At 49.8% G+C, this 18,721-nt stretch overlaps 1 protein-coding gene across 1 annotated transcript in view; it reads left to right on the top strand.

Annotated features, from left to right (window-relative positions):
• The first annotated feature begins 284 nt into the window (after positions 1-284).
• Positions 285-18,721, top strand: part of LOC119097456 (titin-like) — a 94,242-nt gene continuing 75,805 nt past the window's right edge. Inside the window, exons 1-5 of the mRNA XM_037220487.1 lie at positions 285-300; positions 841-906; positions 1,599-1,652; positions 2,064-2,209; positions 2,587-2,784. Of these exons, the coding sequence (XP_037076382.1) occupies positions 2,069-2,209; positions 2,587-2,784 (339 nt within the window). The 5' untranslated portion in view covers positions 285-300; positions 841-906; positions 1,599-1,652; positions 2,064-2,068. The remainder of the gene's footprint in view (positions 301-840; positions 907-1,598; positions 1,653-2,063; positions 2,210-2,586; positions 2,785-18,721) is intronic.

Consider the following 18,721-nt stretch of genomic DNA (forward strand, 5'->3'; position numbering starts at 1 on the left):
GTGCCGTAACGCGGCCGGGCGCTTGCGGCACGGGCGCTCAATGCGACGCAGTCAACCACCGGGCCATCTGCAAGTGCCCGAAGTACTACCGCGGCGACGGCCTGACCGGCTGCTACCCGGAGTGCACCAGCCACTCTGAGTGCAGCGCCTCCCAGGCCTGCATCCAGCGCGCTGCGGCGACCCGTGCGCCGGCGCGTGTGGCGTGGGCGCCAACTGTCAGCCCCGCAACCACGTGGCCGTGTGCTCGTGTCCGCCCGGCTTCCTCGGCCACCGTACGACGGTGCACGCCGCCCAGCTCGTGTGAGTCCGCTGGGCACGCCCTGCGATAGCGTGCCGCGCCGCGGGCGCCACCCCCGCCTGCCAGAGCGCCCTCTCTCGGCTTCCTGCTTACCTTGTAACTCACGCGTCGCATGGACGTGAGTGGTGAGCCTTTGAGCATGCATGCTGGCACGTTCTATGAGAGCATGCATGTGGCGCGTTCTATGTGAGCATGATGCTTGCACGCTCTATGTGAGCGCTGTCGCTCTGGCTGTTCGCTGGAGCAGAAGGACTAGCATGTGAGTCGACATCACCACCGTGCTGGCTCTCACCACTCGGAAGAAGCAGCCGCTGTCTCAGCTTGGCCGGAGGCCCTGGGTGTCACACTCAGGGTCAGGTATGCCCGGCCCGGTATGGCCCAGTACGCACCCACTGTCACACCGGGTGCCGTGCCCGTGCCGCACCGTGTCGCACCTGGGCACCAGCATGATGCCTCTCTTCGCCTCTCAACCTTTCTCAATCGCGCTGATTGCCCGCCGTGCCGATCCCGCCCGCTTATGACTCTCGCCACGCTGCTTTCAGCTACCGCAGCCGTCAACAGCGCTGGGCAGGGGCCCCAGTACGCGTCGCCGTGTGCGGAGAAGGCCGGTGAGTGGGAACCCAGCTGTGCTTGAGATGCCGCCTGTCTCACCGCCTTTTCCAGTCGGAGAGAGGACGGCACGGCCACTTGCGCCCAGAATACACTCCCTTCAAAGTGTTCTTTTAGTCCCCTTCAAAGGGCAGTTTTTTCCTACTGTGACGTCACTGATGTGACTTTGATTCCGCCGCATCCTCCCGCAGGAGATTGCCCTCAGATAGAAATTTCCGGCAACATCAGAAGCGTTTAGATATTCTTAAAACTTTGGATAGACAGATGACAGATAGAAATAAATCTGTCCGATAGCTCGGTTGCCTAGAGTGCCCGCCTTTCGATTCACTCATCCATGGCGAGGTGGGTTTGAATCGCTTTAGGCGCTCGGTTTTTTCCTCGGCAGGTATGGCCTACGGTCAGTGGCAGCGGCCGTGCTAAGGGTCGGTGACGTCAGAGGGCAGGACGAGCCGTGCTGAACATTGCGGCACGGTAAACTTTCACCATCAAATTCTGACGTTGTCCTGGAATTGTGCGATCGGGTGATAGGGGTCGTATCTCACACACAAGCGCTGCTTAGTGTGAGCTCTAGTTCCAGAAATTAATACATGAAAACAAAATTGGAAGGCAACTTTTAAAAGCTGTTTATCTGGTCATATGTCTACGCTGCATCTTGGGTAGACCCTGACGCCGGTCTGTCGATGGTTCACAGCGCTCGCGGCAGGGTCTTCGGCTGGAGCCTTAGCCCACGGCCACTCAGGCTCAGGTCAGTGTCGGCACCACATCCACCAATCGAAGCGGACCACTAAACGGCCAGAGCACGGCTATAGGTGGCATCGTACGCAATGCATTATTGAATTATTCGTTATAACCGTTGAGCCAATAATCATGCAGAGTGGAGGGACCAGGATTACGAATCTCCTTGCCTAGCTTCATGCAGCATCACACAGAAGTGTAGCATGGAAATTGTGTTCCATTCTTTCGCTGCAACGGTACCCTGTATATTCAACAACCCGCGTCTTACACGTGAACTACTGACATGCTGTACGCAAACATCCGCATTTTCACGCAGAAGGTAACGCAGTCAGTTCGAGCCTATTCCTAGTGCGGCGTTTGCATAATCAGCTGCAGGCTAATGGAGGGCGTGACCTTGACATGAGACCTGCGGCGCCTGCAGGCAGCATGTGCTCTCCGAATCCGTGCGGGGCGTACGCCGACTGTGCTCCGGGCACCGACAAGACCGGCAAGCCGCGACCCGTCTGCACGTGCCCGCGCGGCTACCTGGGCGACCCGCTGACGGCCTGCCAGCGCGGCGAGTGTGAGGTGAGAGCTCCCCCTCCCCTCTCCCCAGGGCTCGACTCAGTGACCGGTCACCACGCTGCCCTCTGGCGGAGCCCTGATGCAACAACTGCCTTGTTTCAGATCGTTGTTGCTATGAGTGTACTCACAGGGAGCTTCTTACAATCCGGTACTTGTTCGTCGATGATAGATTGGTCCAGACAGTCAGATGACAGTCAGACAGTCAGACAGACAGACAGTCCAGGGTCACAGACAGTCAGACAGATAGATGGTCCAGACACAAAATGACTGGTAGTACGTAACGCTAGATAGGTATAAAGCCAACTCGGAGACGGTGTCACAAAGCCATCGTTTTGACCTCGATCTCCGCTGCGTCCAACTTTAACGTCTCCCTCCACCAGGATCATTCCAACTGCCCAGCAAACCAGGCGTGCTACAAACTACATCTGCACCAACCCCTGCCTGAGTGCCAGCGGCGGGAACGTGTGCGCATCAACGCCCTCTGCCGGGCCCAGGCGCACAAGGGCGTGTGCTACTGCCCGCCCGAGTACTCTGGCGACCCGCTCACCGAGTGCCGCCTGAAGCCTGTGGCCAGGGGGGTGAGCACGACGGGGGACACGGGGGACAACGGGCTCGGCCGGGCCCCTCAGATCAGGGAGGACGGAGTGGGGACAGGAGACTGAAACCAGATGATGGTGTCTCTTAACGATGCGTGGGCCGGGAGCTTGATATTGCGAAAACTGCACTGATCAGTGCCAGTACAATTATTTTCCAGTCTGATGGCTTGCTCGGATGACCGGTTTGGCGATTAGCCCCGATGGTATGGGCCCTTGGTCTTGACCGCGCGGAGCACGAACGTGGATTCTGCGTGGCCGTTGCCTGCTCACTCGCAATTTTCCATGAACGGTCAGGCGACGTGCACCGCGCGGCCCTCGCCCGCAATACTAGTACCTGCTGGGTGACGAATTCTCTAGCACTGCTTGTGTTCGCATGAACGCCCGACTTTGTTTCTGTGTCTGACAGTAACAATCATCAAAAAATGCAGAAAACGCAGTGTTTCTGTAATTGTCTATCAGGATTCAATTTGATCCGCTCCAATGGCGTGTTGCTTGCATTATAACGGACGTGCTTTCATATACCGTTCAGGGGACAATCGCACCAAAAGATTCATCGACTTCCTGATCAAAACACCGGCGCATTAATGCGCGTTGAGATCGACTCGGCAATGGGAGGCCGACCAACCTCGGAGGCGTGAAGATGGCCTCCGCAGCCGAGGATTCCTTCGATGGGACGCCGCATTGTTTTGCTTGCACCCTTCCCTGACTGTGTTCCGTTCCTGCTAAGTGTGAAAGACATACGTTTCCTTATAGGCGCGAGGGTGGCAATCGATTTTTGGCTGTGTTTTGCTTCATGTTGGATTATTGTAATCGATTCACGTTTAAACTCCACAGCGTTATTCCATCAGTGGTATTGACAAATTCGCGTTTCAGCGCGAATCTGTCAATCTGTCAATCAAAGCGTTTCATACTTGAAAATGTTTGCCTTTGAATAACAATGACCGCAAAATATGGACGGAATAAAGTGTTACGCCGACTAAGGTCGTCCTGCTTTGCGAACTGCTTAATTGTATTTCTTAGTGTCTTCTTCGCTAGACACATTTTAACGTAAATGTCTAGCATACCCTCGAACTGTTTGCGGTTCCAATTAGACATGTCGGGAGCTTCAGGCTTAGAAATTCCCTGGGACATTCCGTGAATAAAACAAGTATCTAAACAGTGTTTATGCGCGTTTTTCGTGACATATTGACCTTTATGTGGTATTTTGTCCTGCTTCTTGAACGTTTTGCAGTATCGGTAACTATAGCAATTCGAGCACCGTTACGAGCCCCGGAAAAAACTTGCTCTGATGCTGTTTTTGCAGCAGTTGAGCCGTCACCCTGCCTGTCATCGTTATGAAGTGTAACAATTATCACACACCCCTTATTATGGTAATCATGCGATTAACTACTTGCATACTATTATAAAATCTAAGCCGAAAGGGCTATCTGAGTCATATCTCTGCATTCAGCTGGTCCATTTTCGGTACTCATTGCCCCGCGGGTGCTTTTGTACCCATTAGCCGTTCGATGGGGACCACAGACGCCCTCAGATATCTAGAAAACTAACATTAAACTAAGCATTCTACAGTCACGGGAAAATGGAATGGGGAAATCCCTCGCCAAACTGTATCCGACAGATGCTGTTGACGTATCGACTCAGTGATTGAATTTACGCGATTTAAGAATTGGTTATTGTAAATGGTGGACGTGGCGTATGATAGGTCAAGTCAGGTTATAACTAGCACGTACCCCTTGATATTTCAAGAACCATCATGCTAACCACAAAGCAGAAAACAATATCCATAATTTTTGTAAAGTTCTGTCCGACGAACCTAGTAGACATCCAGAGATATAGCTTACATTTACTTGAGGTCAAAAGGGTAATTGTTGAACTGACCCGTCGGCTATAATTAATAACTGAGCAATCACCTCAATGTGTGTGTTGGGGGGGGGGGGATAAAACCAGAGAGGCCTTCTGCTGGAAGTTGTGTGAAAACAAGCTAACACCTAATTATCTTCGGAATGCCAAATATTTTCAAACAATGTTAAAGTTTGATCAGGCCTGATATTCGTTGCCCTGATCTTCCAAAAACAGCCAGAACAATAGCAGTACACACTAGCGTGATAAAGTTAGGAAATGCGACCTAAAAGCCTCTTTTGATTGCCACTTTCTGGGATAAATATGTTAATTTGTCACTTCCGAGAAAAACTGTCAGCGGCATGTCTTCGCGGAAGAGGTCATGGATCATCGATTGTCAGAAAATTGTTTCAAGAACCCATGCAAGCAGGATGTTAGGACACTGTGTAAAAGTGATATATTCTTAGCTATCCGAAAGTTCCCAGCAAATCACTGATAACCGCTCCAAGCTAACTGCGTAAAATTTGTGGTGTCTATGAGGCCCACTACTTGTTTGGGGAAAGGCTAAAGCCTTCTGCTCTTACAAGTCGCTGAAGTCTGGAGCGTAACCCATCCTCTAAGCGCGCAGCAACCGCTTTGCTTGTCGGGGTACATTGTGCGTGCCGACCTCTCTCAAAAGTGATTGCCGGCCTCTCTTAACGACGAGTGCTGACCTCTCTAATCTCTACCAAAGCAGCACTTGAGTCACCTCTAGCGCCTAACACTTGGGGTTTAGGGTAACACTAACACTTTTTTGGCTGAAAGCGCGCCAAGGACGCCTGTGGGTAGTTTACAATGGCTGGACGATTTCAGCACTTACCTATCTCTCCAAAGAAGAGAAAGGCGAGTCGCGTCTTGGGAATCAGATTTCCTTTTGATCTGTTCTCCCCACCTGTTGATAATAGGATGACACCCTGTGTGTACATAGGGCAAAGTGTATTATGTTGTGGTTTCATATTTGTTTTTAAATGATCTTTGCCACCATTAATTTTACTGCAGTTTCTCGTACGAACTTAAAAAGCCCTCCCTACTACAAATATCATTCCAAAAATTACCGCACCGATCGTTTGAAATCATCCGAGCCCACCCAAAAGCCCCAAAAACCCTTTCAACTGCGCAAGTTATTTGTAGATTATCTCGCGGATTGCTTGAAGTTTTCCGAGCTCACCATTTTACCCTCGCTGATCTCACAAACAAATGGTCAGTTACGCTGACCGAAACGATCGTACAATGCAAGCGCAAACGTCTGATAGACGATTTCTTTTTTCGTAAAGTTGACCCGAACCCTTTTGAATGGATGGATTTCTGGGATCAGCGCTCACGCTAAGCAGTGTTCGTTGTGTGAGCTCTGACCCCATCATCCGATCGCGCAATTCCAGGCAACGGCAGAATTTAGTGGCGAAGGCTTAACGTGCCGCAATGCTCGACACGGTCCGTCCTGCCCTCTGACGTCAACTGACCTTTAGCGCGACCGCTGCCGTAGGCTATACCTGTCAAGGGCAAATAGCGGGCGCCCCTAAAGCGACTCCAACCCATCCTCGCACGGGTGGGTGGATCGGAATGCAGGCGCTCTAGCTAACTAAGCCACCGGGACGGATTTCACATATAATGCAAACAGCAAAAACCTATGTTTCTGGTGGTTGGCATTGTTCGGTATGCTGAGAATAGCTGCTTTTTATTATATTGAGAGTCTCAATTAACCACAAAATAAAGACATTATCAAAATATGTTGATTGTAGATTTAGACTTGTAGACTGATTCAGCACTTTGATGACCCGTCTCCTTTCTCGCTCTGTCTTTTACGCGCCAATCTTCTAAGTATCTACGGTATTTGATTTCAAGCAACCAGTCCGTCTCTGCTGTCTTGCTGGAAGGCTTTGAAAGTAGCAGAGGCCCGGTTTAAAGACCGTGGCTGTCAATCACCAGATCGGTGTTAGTCATATCGTTAATGTTACTATCTGCAGGACAGCGGTCTCCCACGGGGAACTAACAATCAGTGTCGTCGCCACCTTCTACCAAGTACAGAGCCGCGTCATAATCCGTGCCCTCGGCCAGCTCACCAATGCTGAGACCACTTGGTCCCGGAGCAGGCTTGAATTCGACACCTGCAGCTGGTGCTGGCTCAGCAGCTGGCGGGGGAGACGACTGAGATTCAGCACCAGACACCGCCTCACTGGCGCCCGAGCGACGACGCTCCTGAAGTTGTCTGACCATCCTCCGCAGCCTCGCGAACGTGCCTTGTCACAGACATAGCCCTGTCATATGACTCGAGGGCAAGCTCGTGGTGCCTGCACTGGTTCTTCAAGAAGACAATGCCGTCTTGCTGCACTCCGTAGGCAGTTACGCATCGGCAGCCGCGCTGGGCCTTGCGCTTGCTTTCGCGACATCGAGAAGCTTATTGAAATTCGCGATGGCGTCTTAGCTGTGTCTCTTTTTTCGTTTTTTTATTTCGTGGTGAGATAGCTCCGTATGAGTCATATCATTGCCTCTTGATCACTTTTACCACGTATTTAAGGTCATAAAGAGAGGTTTCTTCGTTGATCCACAGTACCCTGATCCCTAGTATCGCGGTCTTGAAGGCGGTGTCAGTGAAAATCGTTTTCGATTCGCCCAGTCATGTGATGTAACTTAAGGCTCCCCGTAGTGGGCAGTTGGTGGTGGGACAGAGCAGCCAGCTGACCTGTCACAAAATGTCTTGTGCGTGACCGTTTTGCCCTCGGCATGCTTAACCAAGTGATTGTTTGGAAGAAGCATTTCAATACCGGCAAAAGAAAACTAATACAACGCCATGGCCCATAGAACAAGCATTTAAACTGCTATGATGCGTGAACAATCGCAACTTTGAGCTAACACCGGTCTGCTGGAGCATGCTCATAACAACACAGTTTGGTTTTTACCAAAAATAATGTTGTTTGATAATAAGTAATCTTGATAGCTCTTTGGCCATGTTTTGCTGGTGTTCTTCGTGATGCATTTTTTCATACTTAATCCACTAAGTACCAGAAGTGGAGCAAGATTGAAGCTTGTTGAAAGATGAGGCCAGTGTGTGAAATAGATGGCGTTACTCTCAAATATGACTCCCCAAGCTTATCGAGGAAAAGCTGTTCTCACTTCACGAATATCGATACTGGTGAGGTGCGACAGACGTAAACGCTTATCTTTTATCCATGCGCCGAGGCAAAAACTTCGTCTCAGTTGATCCCAAGAGATTCATCCACTAGATGACACAACTTAGTGTACACTTCCTCCTTCCTGTCAACCTTAATCCACGCAGTATTCGATCGACTGTAAATGATGCACTTTGTTGTTTATCTCGTCCAGCAGTCCGAGTATATCACAGGCCAATGTACGGCCGCCCAGTCCGAGAAGCCACATAACAATCATTTGCGTATATTTACTGGATGTAAGGCAGCGACCTCTTCCGTAAATACTGACGCTGCGTTTACCTGATCTCAGTGGAGATAGCCACTATGCAATAAGTTTCCTTGGACACTTCCCGTTATATTGCAATTCATCTTCCCAGGGATATTTATAGCTGGTCCAGTATGAAAGCCTTGGCTGATGGGCATGGAAATTCTACTGCGTGTGAAATAACTTTCTCCGTCAAGGCATCCTGCTCTCTTTCAGCGCTCAACAAGTCACAATACTGCTGAGCCGCACATGTTGTGCCTCAGGCTGTTTTGGGATGGCGTGCGAGGGTAACGTGCGAGGTCTTCCTCTTTTCATGCACTTAATGTCCTCTCCTGCATGAATGTTGGCACATTGCTCCGGCTGGTCCCTAGTCTAAAGGCCAGAGGACGGGTCAATGCCGACATGTGTGCTTGGCGGCACGCATAGCCTTCCATACCTTTCCGTCGGCCATCTTCACCGCCGTCCGGCAGGATTTGCACCTGGTTTGTGTTGCACATCACCTGTAATCTCCAACTTTTCAGGTGCAGGGACATAAATATCAAATCTAACTAAATTCTTAAAAAATAAATTTTTGTTTTAGTTTTATTCAACTTTCAATTTAAACTTTAAAAATGATTAAAAATAATAATAAAACACTGTTGGCCTTACTCTTCCAAACTGACCGAACTGATATGCTGCCCATGCACTTGGCTGATTAGTATTTATTACAAACAACATAAGTCTCGACAGACTAAGGCATTCTGTATAGGTAAAGCCACCATGGTGACTAACGACGAAAGCAGCGGAGTGGTTCGTGTGTGTGCACGCGCATGAATCATCGTCTAACGTTTAAAACAATCTGAAACGACTTGCTTGCGTCAAGAAAATGTTAAAGGAGCTTTGCCCCAGCGTAATTGCCCACTCATGCACTTGTGCTCACAGTCACGCATCACCAAGGTCTATTGAAGGCTGAAAACTGTCAGCATAAGAACTGTGAACTCATGGTGCCGAAAAACCAAAAGTTCAAGACCCTTCTGGCTGCTATGATTTTTAAAGTTGTTTGTACATAGACGCTGACAGTTGTTTTACACCAGTATCCCCCATCAATAGTTGGTGGAAAAGATGGCGCTAGTGTAGCTGGTCCGCTCTGTGGAGCGGACCAGTTCGCAGTCAGACGAATCGCAGTTGACCGGCGCATACGCGACTCAACAAGCATCTGTCAGGAATGCATGGATGCTTAAAACACAAAATGGGTGAATTTTCTAATCGTTTTGTCCCCATTTCTTGCAGGTATGATGTACAAAGCCATCTAGAACCTCTGATCGCCGAATTCCTGTTTCGGAAGTCGCGTCCGACATCGTTGTCACGCGAAATGCGTGGAAAATAATCCATGCTGCGCGCGCTACCGACAAATTTTTGTAGGACACGTGTTAAGTAGCATAGACATTGCAAGCACGCAACTTGCACGAGACTTGCATAGGACTTGTATTCAGAGCAACTTTTATTTCAAATGTAAACGCCCATCTACATTTCTTTTCTCCAAAATCGTTCGCCGAGGGGATCCGACCGGTCCTTGAGAGCGGAGAGTTTACAAATGTCGTGCTGAAATAAGTCATGGAGAAGGACACAGCTGCGTTAATGGTGGCGTATCAATAGGTAATTTTCTTCAATGTGTATTGGCTGCTCAGTTTACTTCTTGGGCCTGATGCGTCCACACACGTGACCTTTGGATGCTGTTCTCATGCTGCTTGCTGAGGGACCATTGCCAGTGCCGCATGGCAGGCTCAAAGCATGCAAAGCCTATTTCTTGCAGTGTAATGCCTTGCTTGCCTCGTATCCGCTCAGAGCCTTTGCCCCTGGGCCTCATTCTGAGAAAATACTTAGTGAGGAAGGACAGCACATGCGACGTGGCAAGGCTCGAAGAAAAACAGGCTCCCCAGAAATGCTGGTTTAGACATGAGCAACTGAAAGTCTCGGTTGGCTTGGTAAGGAAAAGCGTGACTGGCGGGCTTAGCTGGTTTTAACTCGGGTGTATTAAATATGTTTGCATCGACGAAGAGAAAGTGAGCAAGTGGATTATGGCACACCATAATGACAAAATAATACAGTCGGCCAGAAATTGCCCTGTAGTATGCGTGGTGACGTTTCGCATGGTCTAGAAAAGCTTGCAGGTGCGTGCGTAGACATGTGGAATCGATACAAAGCATTTATTCAGAAATCAGACTTGTAAGTGGTTCCACGACGGTGGGATCAGTTCCAGCCCATCCAAAAGCGCATTGTAATGATTCCGACTTTTACTACGTGCAGTACCGGATGTGTCTGAATCGGATTCAATCTCCAACCAATGATCGTACGGTCAGCTTCCGGAGCCGATTCCGACGAAGCCGGTACTGGTAACCACACTTCGGGGTACAGTCTGCTCCATGGAGTTCCCAAAAGCCCGGCCACGACAAACGCCCTAACAATAACATAGAATGACATGTTGTCTTCCATGTGTTGTGATAACACATGGCCAAAATAAACAACTTATATGTGCGTTGCGTCATCGATTATCTTCGCCATCACGACTGACTCAACTCCTACTCCGTCTTACCAAATGCATCTCAAATTGAGCATGTTCAAAGAATCCAACTAATTCAACGATAGGTCCAAAGTAATCATCTCATTCTTCCAACTAAGGACAACTGCGGCTGGTTCAGGAACTAGGTTCAACTCAGTTCACAGTGTATCCAACTCCAGATGGATCGAGAGAGAGAGAGAGAGAGAGAGAGAAAGAGAGGAGAGTGAGAGAGAGAGAGAGAGAGAGAGAGAGAGAGAGAGAGAGAGAGAGAGAGAGAGAGAGAGAGAGAAGAGAGAATATATATATATATATATATATATATATATATATATATATATATATATATATATATGTATATGTGTATGTATATAGTCTAAGGGACATCACGTAACTAAACACATCCGAGGCATCACGCAGCTTAATCGAATGCGCTTAGTTACGTGACGTCATTCAAGAAACGAGAAATGCGGATGATTGTGCATGCACTGTACTGTACAAGCGACCCCTTTGTTGCTGCGGACAAAGTGCAGCGTTTTTTCTGCGTGACTGCGGACCCAAAGCTAATTAGACACAAGTAAGGCACCATGTATAGATATATATGAATATATATATATATATATATATATATATATATATATATATATATATATATATAAGGTGTGTGTGTGTGTGTGTGTGTGTGTGTGTGGTGTGTGTGTGTGTGTGTGTGTGTGTGTGTGTGTGTGTGTGTGTGTGTGTGTGTGTGTGTGTGTGTGTGTGTGTGTGTGTGTGTGTGTGTGTGTGTGTGTGTGTGTGTGTGTGTGTGTGTGTGTGTGTGTGTGTGTGTGTGTGTGTGTGTGTGTGTGTGTGTGTGTGTGTGTGTGTGTGTGTGTGTGTGTGTGTGTGTGTGTGTGTGTGTGTGTGTGTGTGTGTGTGTGTGTGTGTGTGTGTGTGTGTGTGTGTGTGTGTGTGTGTGTGTGTGTGTGTGTGTGTGTGTGTGTGTGTGTGTGTGTGTGTGTGTGTGTGTGTGTGTGTGTGTGTGTGTGTGTGTGTGTCAGTTTCATGCGAATTCGCCGCTTTCTCCCTGTACGTAGTAACCAAGATAGTAGGCTCATAGTGCCTCAAATTGTGCCTTATTCAAAGCTTTGGGTCGGCAAACACGCGGAAAAAAACGCTCCACTATGCCTGCAGCAACTACGGGGTGGCTTGTGCCGTGCAGTGGGCGTAAATCCTTCGTATTGGTCGCCTCGTGAAGGGCGTCACGCAGCTAAATGCATCCGGTGCAACTGCGTCAGATCGGGCAATTTGGCAATGCTACCGGCAGAATTTGCCCAGCCATAGTACGTGATCTTGCAGCGTGAGAAATTTCCGCGGTTTCGCCTTGGCTGGGAGAATGGTGGAGACGATCCACAGACGAAGCGAATGAAACATCTCTCAACTGGCTGAGCACCGATACTTGTGGTTGGTAAGTACACACGTCTGTGTGGAGCCTGCCATGCCCGTCGTCTGACATTCATTGCTTATAAGAGAAGTGTGCATTCTGCTGAGTGCCCCATTCTTGCACGCACTGTGACCGGTACAGATAGCGAACGTTTGTGAATCCGTACCGCTGGTCAGCGCAAGAGTGAGTCTGTTATGCTCGTATACGTGCAAATTTCACCGTAATCTGTTTCGCGGTCTGTGCTGTGCACTTGGCTGAAAGCATGAGGACAGACAGACGTATGTTCTTATTGTATGTAGCATAGCCTAACAGATGGCTCCAGTCATGTACGTATGCTCGGTTACGCTTGATGATTGCTGTGAGAACATTCGTAAATCTTCGCAAAGGTAGAACCTTCCGTGCGTCAAAAATGATATAGCAATGCATGGAGCCGTCTGGTAGTGTACGCTTGGCTGAAAAAGAAAGCCCAAAGATACAGAGAGACACTCAGAGATTCACCGTGCTTGTACTGCGTACAAGCCGGAAAATCCCTCAATACACGGATGGAAAACCATTGCAGATATAAATCCAGTCAAACAATGGGAACGGCACATTGGTCCACCCAATTACGGGTGGCGCTGTTCCGCCCAGCTGAATACCAGGTAACAATGGTGTACTGTTTTCATACTTTCTATGACAATGATCACCTGCGTGATTTGGCCACGTTTCGCAGAGTTCTTCCATGATTCAAACACTGCCAATTACTTGCATAAGTCCGGCAACAAACGTGCCTAATTTCGTAGCCATTTCTATTCAAGTTCTCGCAACATTTGTGTGCAGCATCTAGCATCCTACTGTGTCATCTGTCTTTAGGATCTTCCTGCAAGCAGCCACAGGCCACAGCTTGGCCTCGGTCTACCCGTCTCCAACTCAAAGCGGGGACATTGGAAAGGTTATTTACCGGAACAGGAGCAGTTACAGGCGCAGCCAAGGGAGCGGCTCTGGCCCCCCCCCCCCCCCCCTCCCCTTCTATCAGGCCCACAATTTCCCCCTTTCAGCATAAATAGCTCCCGACAAAAAGTTGTAATCGGCGAGATACCTTCTCACTGAGCTTCCCCACACTCCTCTTAAGGTAATCCTGGTTGCGCCCATGGTTGCAGTCAAGTAGGCACAAACATGTAAGGACGCACCGGATGGCAAACACAGTTGCGAACACAAGCTGAAAATGCACGTAAACGTGTACATACAAGTGCATGTATGAAGTCGAGTACACATCACAGAAAGTTCTCGTCGGGAAACCGACGCATGTGCGTGTCCATTTGGTCTTCAGTTTTTCAGGATATTGCGTGTTCTTGCCTGCTTGGTCACGCTTGAAGCTGTCTGGCGGGTGCTGTGAGCCAGAACTGTTGAGAACACGAGGCAGTGGTTGTACATCCAGCCTGTTAACCTGGGGCTCGGTCGAGGTCTCACCTGGTCGTCTGGCACGTATCTCTGAAGTACACCTCGACCTTGTGGCGGAAGCTGAAGGTCAAACTATAAGTGGCGCACGTGAGTTACCTTACTCTTCATCCCGGGGATTTGAAGTGGGCGGTATTTGACACACCAGACTTCAGTTGGTCGATTGGTGAGCATTGTCTGCGCGGGTTGACTGTCTGGCTGTGCGCGTACACATCTCGACCTTATTTAGGTATCGAATTCCTTGGTATGAACTTAGGACTTGAAAATGCTCTTGTGAGACTCTGAGTCCCATGTAACAATCAAACAAACATATGCCGGTAGCGGTCACGGCGAGAAAAAAACCGATCAGGGTGATCAAATTGGCGGAGCAGGACAGAAAAGAAGAGATATCGTTTATCGGAGACTGGGAATCGCACTGAATGAGGGTGATTTGTGATTCGGAGTGCGTCGGCTGCTTGGATCTTTTTGTGCTCTGAACATGCCGCGATCGTCCATCGCTGTCACGCTATTGAGGTGATGGAAGTCGCCCGTTATATGCTGCAGTGAAATGTACGAGCTTCGCAATTTGCCGTAGCTCTCTCCGTTGGTACGTTAAGCTTGCTGTCGTCTCGGAGTAGCAGACCCCGTGGCCTCTGTGTGAGTTTTTCAACGTAACCCGGCATCATTGCAAGCCAGGCGCCTGCAAGGCTTCGTGGAACCACCCTGCAACACCATACAGTCTGTGCGGCAACTCCGCCGTCAGACGTGAACATGAACACGGACACGTGTTCAGGCGTCTGTGTTTCATCTGTCGTAATTTCCCGTCACAATGTCGGCCCGGTCCAGTCACACGACCGGATCCTGAGTTCCATGAGATCTGTTGCTCAAAACTTGATACGCCCCCCTGGCATGTCTTCCTGGCCTTTCGTAATCAGGAATAGGGCAGATCTGGGCGGCGGACCTGTTTGTCGACGAGACCGCCCCCCCCCCCCTTCCGTCCTGCGTTTCAAATTCCGACGAAGCTCCTTCCTATGAGTGCCAGTTTGTTATGGGTATGAGTGCATAGATCATTAAATGTTGAGATTCCATTTCCTCTACTCGCGCGCAAGGCTAATGAACAATGAAACGCACATTTGCAACAAGAAGTACTCCAATGAAAAGAACTCATAGAACTCAATAACTGCACCAATGGAATCCAGCGTCGTCTGAAGCCAGGACGTCAACTGGGAGAATTTATGCTTGCAGCGCCGCATTTCGTGACGTACGTTCCGTTGAGAGCATCCGCTGCGGCGATGATCTGATGCAATGCTGCTCAACGTACTCAGAACATGTACCAACAATTATCCAACATACCTCTGACACGCCAGGCGACTGTACCATTTGATGAAACATCCGATAGCTGCAAATATGGCGTTGTTTGAACCAATTATTCTCAGCTTATGTGCCATGCATTTACACACACTCTGATTTCATTACGCTCAGTGAAACAAAACATTACCTGATAGTCTTATTCGAAACCGGACCCAGACAGTCCGACAAGACAAATCATCCTACCCATTAAGCACCTCCAGCTGACAGGCCAGCTAAACGCTAAGACTGCCTGTCCAAGCTCGGGCAGAAAAACCCGCCACCCACTGACACAAAGCCTTTTCTCAAGGCGCCCGAACGGTGTGGCTCTGCGGTCGACCTCGGCCCGCGATGGAGAGGGGCAAGGCAGCGATCCCTTCGCGCTCCCCTGCCCCTCCCCCTTGACGTCCGTCTGACCATGGGACGGGCGTGCGGCGCTCCTTCCTGGACTCACCCTGGAAGATGGGCTTCAGCCTGTCGACCTCCCGGGCAGTTGAGGGCCGGGAGCCCGGCTACATCTCTACAGCCGGCTGCCATCGTTGGACTCGGGTGGTTCAAACTGCAGCTGGGGATCAGGTAGAGGCGGGGATCTGGTCGGTCTGACGTCCGAGATGTTGGGCTTCGCTTCTGCACAGGTGACAAACACAATGAGACGGGCAGGGAGCGACCGCTTCTGTTCTTCTATGAAAACTTAAACACGCATTTCGCGTCACGCCATGTGTCTTCAAGCATGGTCTCGATATCGGGGAGAAAACGCATCTGAGTGTAATTTTCTAGTCCTTCCCTTTTCGTCAAGTCGCCTTAATTGAATTGCAAATTATAGCACCTTTTATGCATTATCCTCGTTGGAACTGTAAACCCCTTTCACTCAATCACGTCAGCCAGTTTCAAAAGCGCTGATCGAAAATCAGATCAATATCACTGAGGCTAATCCACTGTCACCCGACTTCGTACTTAAGCCTTGTGACATCTAAAATGCGCCTGATGGCGTTGAAGCCTCCTTGTATGGGTACGAGGATTACGTTTCAAGACTCGACCGTATCCATCGCTAGGGAAATAATCTAGCTCCCTGATCATTCAGTCCATACAATGTGCATGTAGAACGTCTCATTTTTGGACAAAGGCAAGCTTAAAAAGCTTGAAGGAGGAACGCGATAGACTGTTTTGTTTCGTGCTTCACAATAAGCTACGCAAGGGGCAAATCAGCAGAGTGTGTGGATTGTCAACATCAAAGATGACAGCCTTCCCATCTCATACAACTGATGAATGCGCCGATAAAAAGCACCAATCGGAAGTCCTCATTGCTTGCGACGTTAGCATATTCCCGATGCGTGTATCCACGCTCATATTCGTCTGTCTTTTTGTCCCCTCCGCTTGATGTCCATCTCTTCCTGGCTGCGTACATTTCCGTCTCTGCGTAGGTTTTTCTCGTTATAAACCAACCGGAAGTTGTTTGAACGAGACCCCATCGCGCACACGAAATGGCCGCGCAGGCCGCTCGTAACGCACCCAAACGCTCGGGCCACCCGTTCGAGCTAGCTCGGCATGGCTGACTCAAGGCAGGCATGTCTCGGTGCCGGCGGCGGCCGGCCGCTCGGAGTTCCGGCCGGCCTTCATGACACCCACCTGTGCCCCGGTGCACAGTACAGTCACCGGCTACCGCTCTTCGGTGGCCACCGCGGCCTGCGGCGCCTTTGCCACCCGCCGCCATTTCCGCGCGGCGTTTATGACGCATCAATTCCGAGAATCTGGTCAAAAGTGGACGGCGCCCGGAGACTGGTACGGTTGTCCCGGCGGGGGGGGGGGGTGAGGGGGGGGGGGTCGACACATCTGTAAGTCACGGCGATACGTAGTAGGCGTTAAACTACGACGGCACGAGATTCCAAGATTGCTGACGGATAACGAAAGATGTGTAGTGCGTCGTAGTGTACAAGAGTGTCTGTTAGTGGGTAGGCACTCTTTTCTTGCCACGGCCTGCTTTGACACCGAAGTTAATTCAGGGGATGGAAAGCCATGCAGTTCAGGTCGCCGATGTACAGTTCTTTGAAAAAATCCAAATTTTGTTTTTGCTCGCCGAGTCTCTGATAATTCTTTTGGCGCTTACTGTTATCGCAACACCAAGGCCCATTGTTCGGCATAACGACACCGGACTGATAGACGCGGGTAAACGAGTTACACGATATACATATATCACCACCTGAACCACCCACTTCTAACAAGCGTTCTCGAGCAACCATCGGGGATTGCTCGCAAGCAGCAGGTGAGTTGATAAGACGATCGATAAGCCACCGCCGCCTTACTCCGCCGCTGACTACCGACTTAACCAACCGTTAATGACCCACTGCTGCTGGTGGCTCCTCATTAGGCTCGATCCCGTCGACGGCCAGCCCCGCCTGGCTCCCTGCCATAGCACTTGCATCATGCAGAGTGGGAGCTGACTCGAGCCTCCGCCGCCGAGGCGCCCTGCTTCGTTAGGCCCGCGGTGTGGCAATCACTAAACTTGTTTATTTCCGACACTGAAAAATGGTTGAAATGCCTGTTAAGTAGTTAAATGCACCGGGTAGTCGTTCGAACTGTCTTGACCGGTTTTGACGAAGGTATGGGAAGCCGCTCGTGGGAAGCAAACGGCACATGGTTCTTTTGTGGTCATGTTACCTTACTCAATTTATCTGCCTTGTCCCTGCCTCATTTGTTGCTTTTTCGACCGTGACTACCTTCCGGCCCAGCGATTCTGCAAGGAGACAAAAACCGTTGGCCGTGGCTATCGCATGACGCACGTCAGCGCCTTGTCCGTCGTGACAACGAAGGAGGACTCGCGCTGACTTCAGACCTTCGTCTTACAGCTCATGTATCCCACGTCCGCTTGATGTCCGGCTCACATGCACTGGGCTTGACATTCCTTCAGGCTCACCCCACCGAAGCGCGAAACGTTTGGCGAGTGGCGAGCGCACGTGCCGCGTATGTGTCGGTGCTTGATGTAACGACGCTTATGATCGAGACTCATGATCGTGGGGAGGCCAATGCTGGAAGTGCACGACGACTGCACTGGTGCCATCTTTTGATGCGGTGATTGGGGTCTGAATATTTTTTCTCCGAAAGAAGCAATGATATATTGATACTTACAAGATGATCCGTCCGTATTATGCGATGACGCTTCCATCATGTTCCCCAGTTACGTATGTGTAGCCATGACGGTTCCGTCATACGATGCGATTAAGCCGCTGGCAAGGGAATGTGCGCTTGGAACACCGTATTGAAGGGATTAGGACTGTCGAGAAATTTTGTTGTATTTAGCGTACTTGGTTTACTAATGCATTAATTTTAGCCTTGTTTTGAGGCTTCTTTTCACCTCAAACTGACTCTGTGAACTTTTGACCAACAAGCCCCGATGGGCGATGAATACCACGCACGTGTGCTTTCAGTATATCAGTGCTGTAGTCCGTAGCGTTATGGACGAAGACGAAGGGCAAAAGTATCAATATTTTAGCTGCATTGGGGTTGCCGGTTGTTGGAAAAGCCTTTAATCAGCCAGAACTCTCTACCGCTACTGAAAACTACAAGTAGGAAAGTTTTTTGATGAGCTATGCCCCATTCGTGCATACGACATTGCCGCGCGAGTGTTGATCATCATGCACTGACACTACCTTATTTTCATCCATAATTTCGAATAGTTCCAGTGAATCCTTCGCTTATCATGAGGGGTTTACCACGTACTCGGCCGCGCTGAAGTTGCTTGTCGTCACTTCCCTCTTAACCTAGCAGCTATTTGTCGTTACCTCCCTCTCAACCTAGCAGCTGTTTGTCGTCCCCCCTCTCTCAACCTAGCAGCTATTGTCGTCACCTCCCTCTCAGCATAGCAGCTGTTAATCGTCACCTCCCTCTCAACCTAGTAGCTATTTGTCGTCACC

Source organism: Pollicipes pollicipes, unplaced genomic scaffold, assembly GCF_011947565.3.
Source record: "Pollicipes pollicipes isolate AB1234 unplaced genomic scaffold, Ppol_2.1 Scaffold_4295;HRSCAF=5057_pilon_pilon_pilon, whole genome shotgun sequence".
Classification (NCBI taxonomy): domain Eukaryota; kingdom Metazoa; phylum Arthropoda; class Thecostraca; order Pollicipedomorpha; family Pollicipedidae; genus Pollicipes; species Pollicipes pollicipes.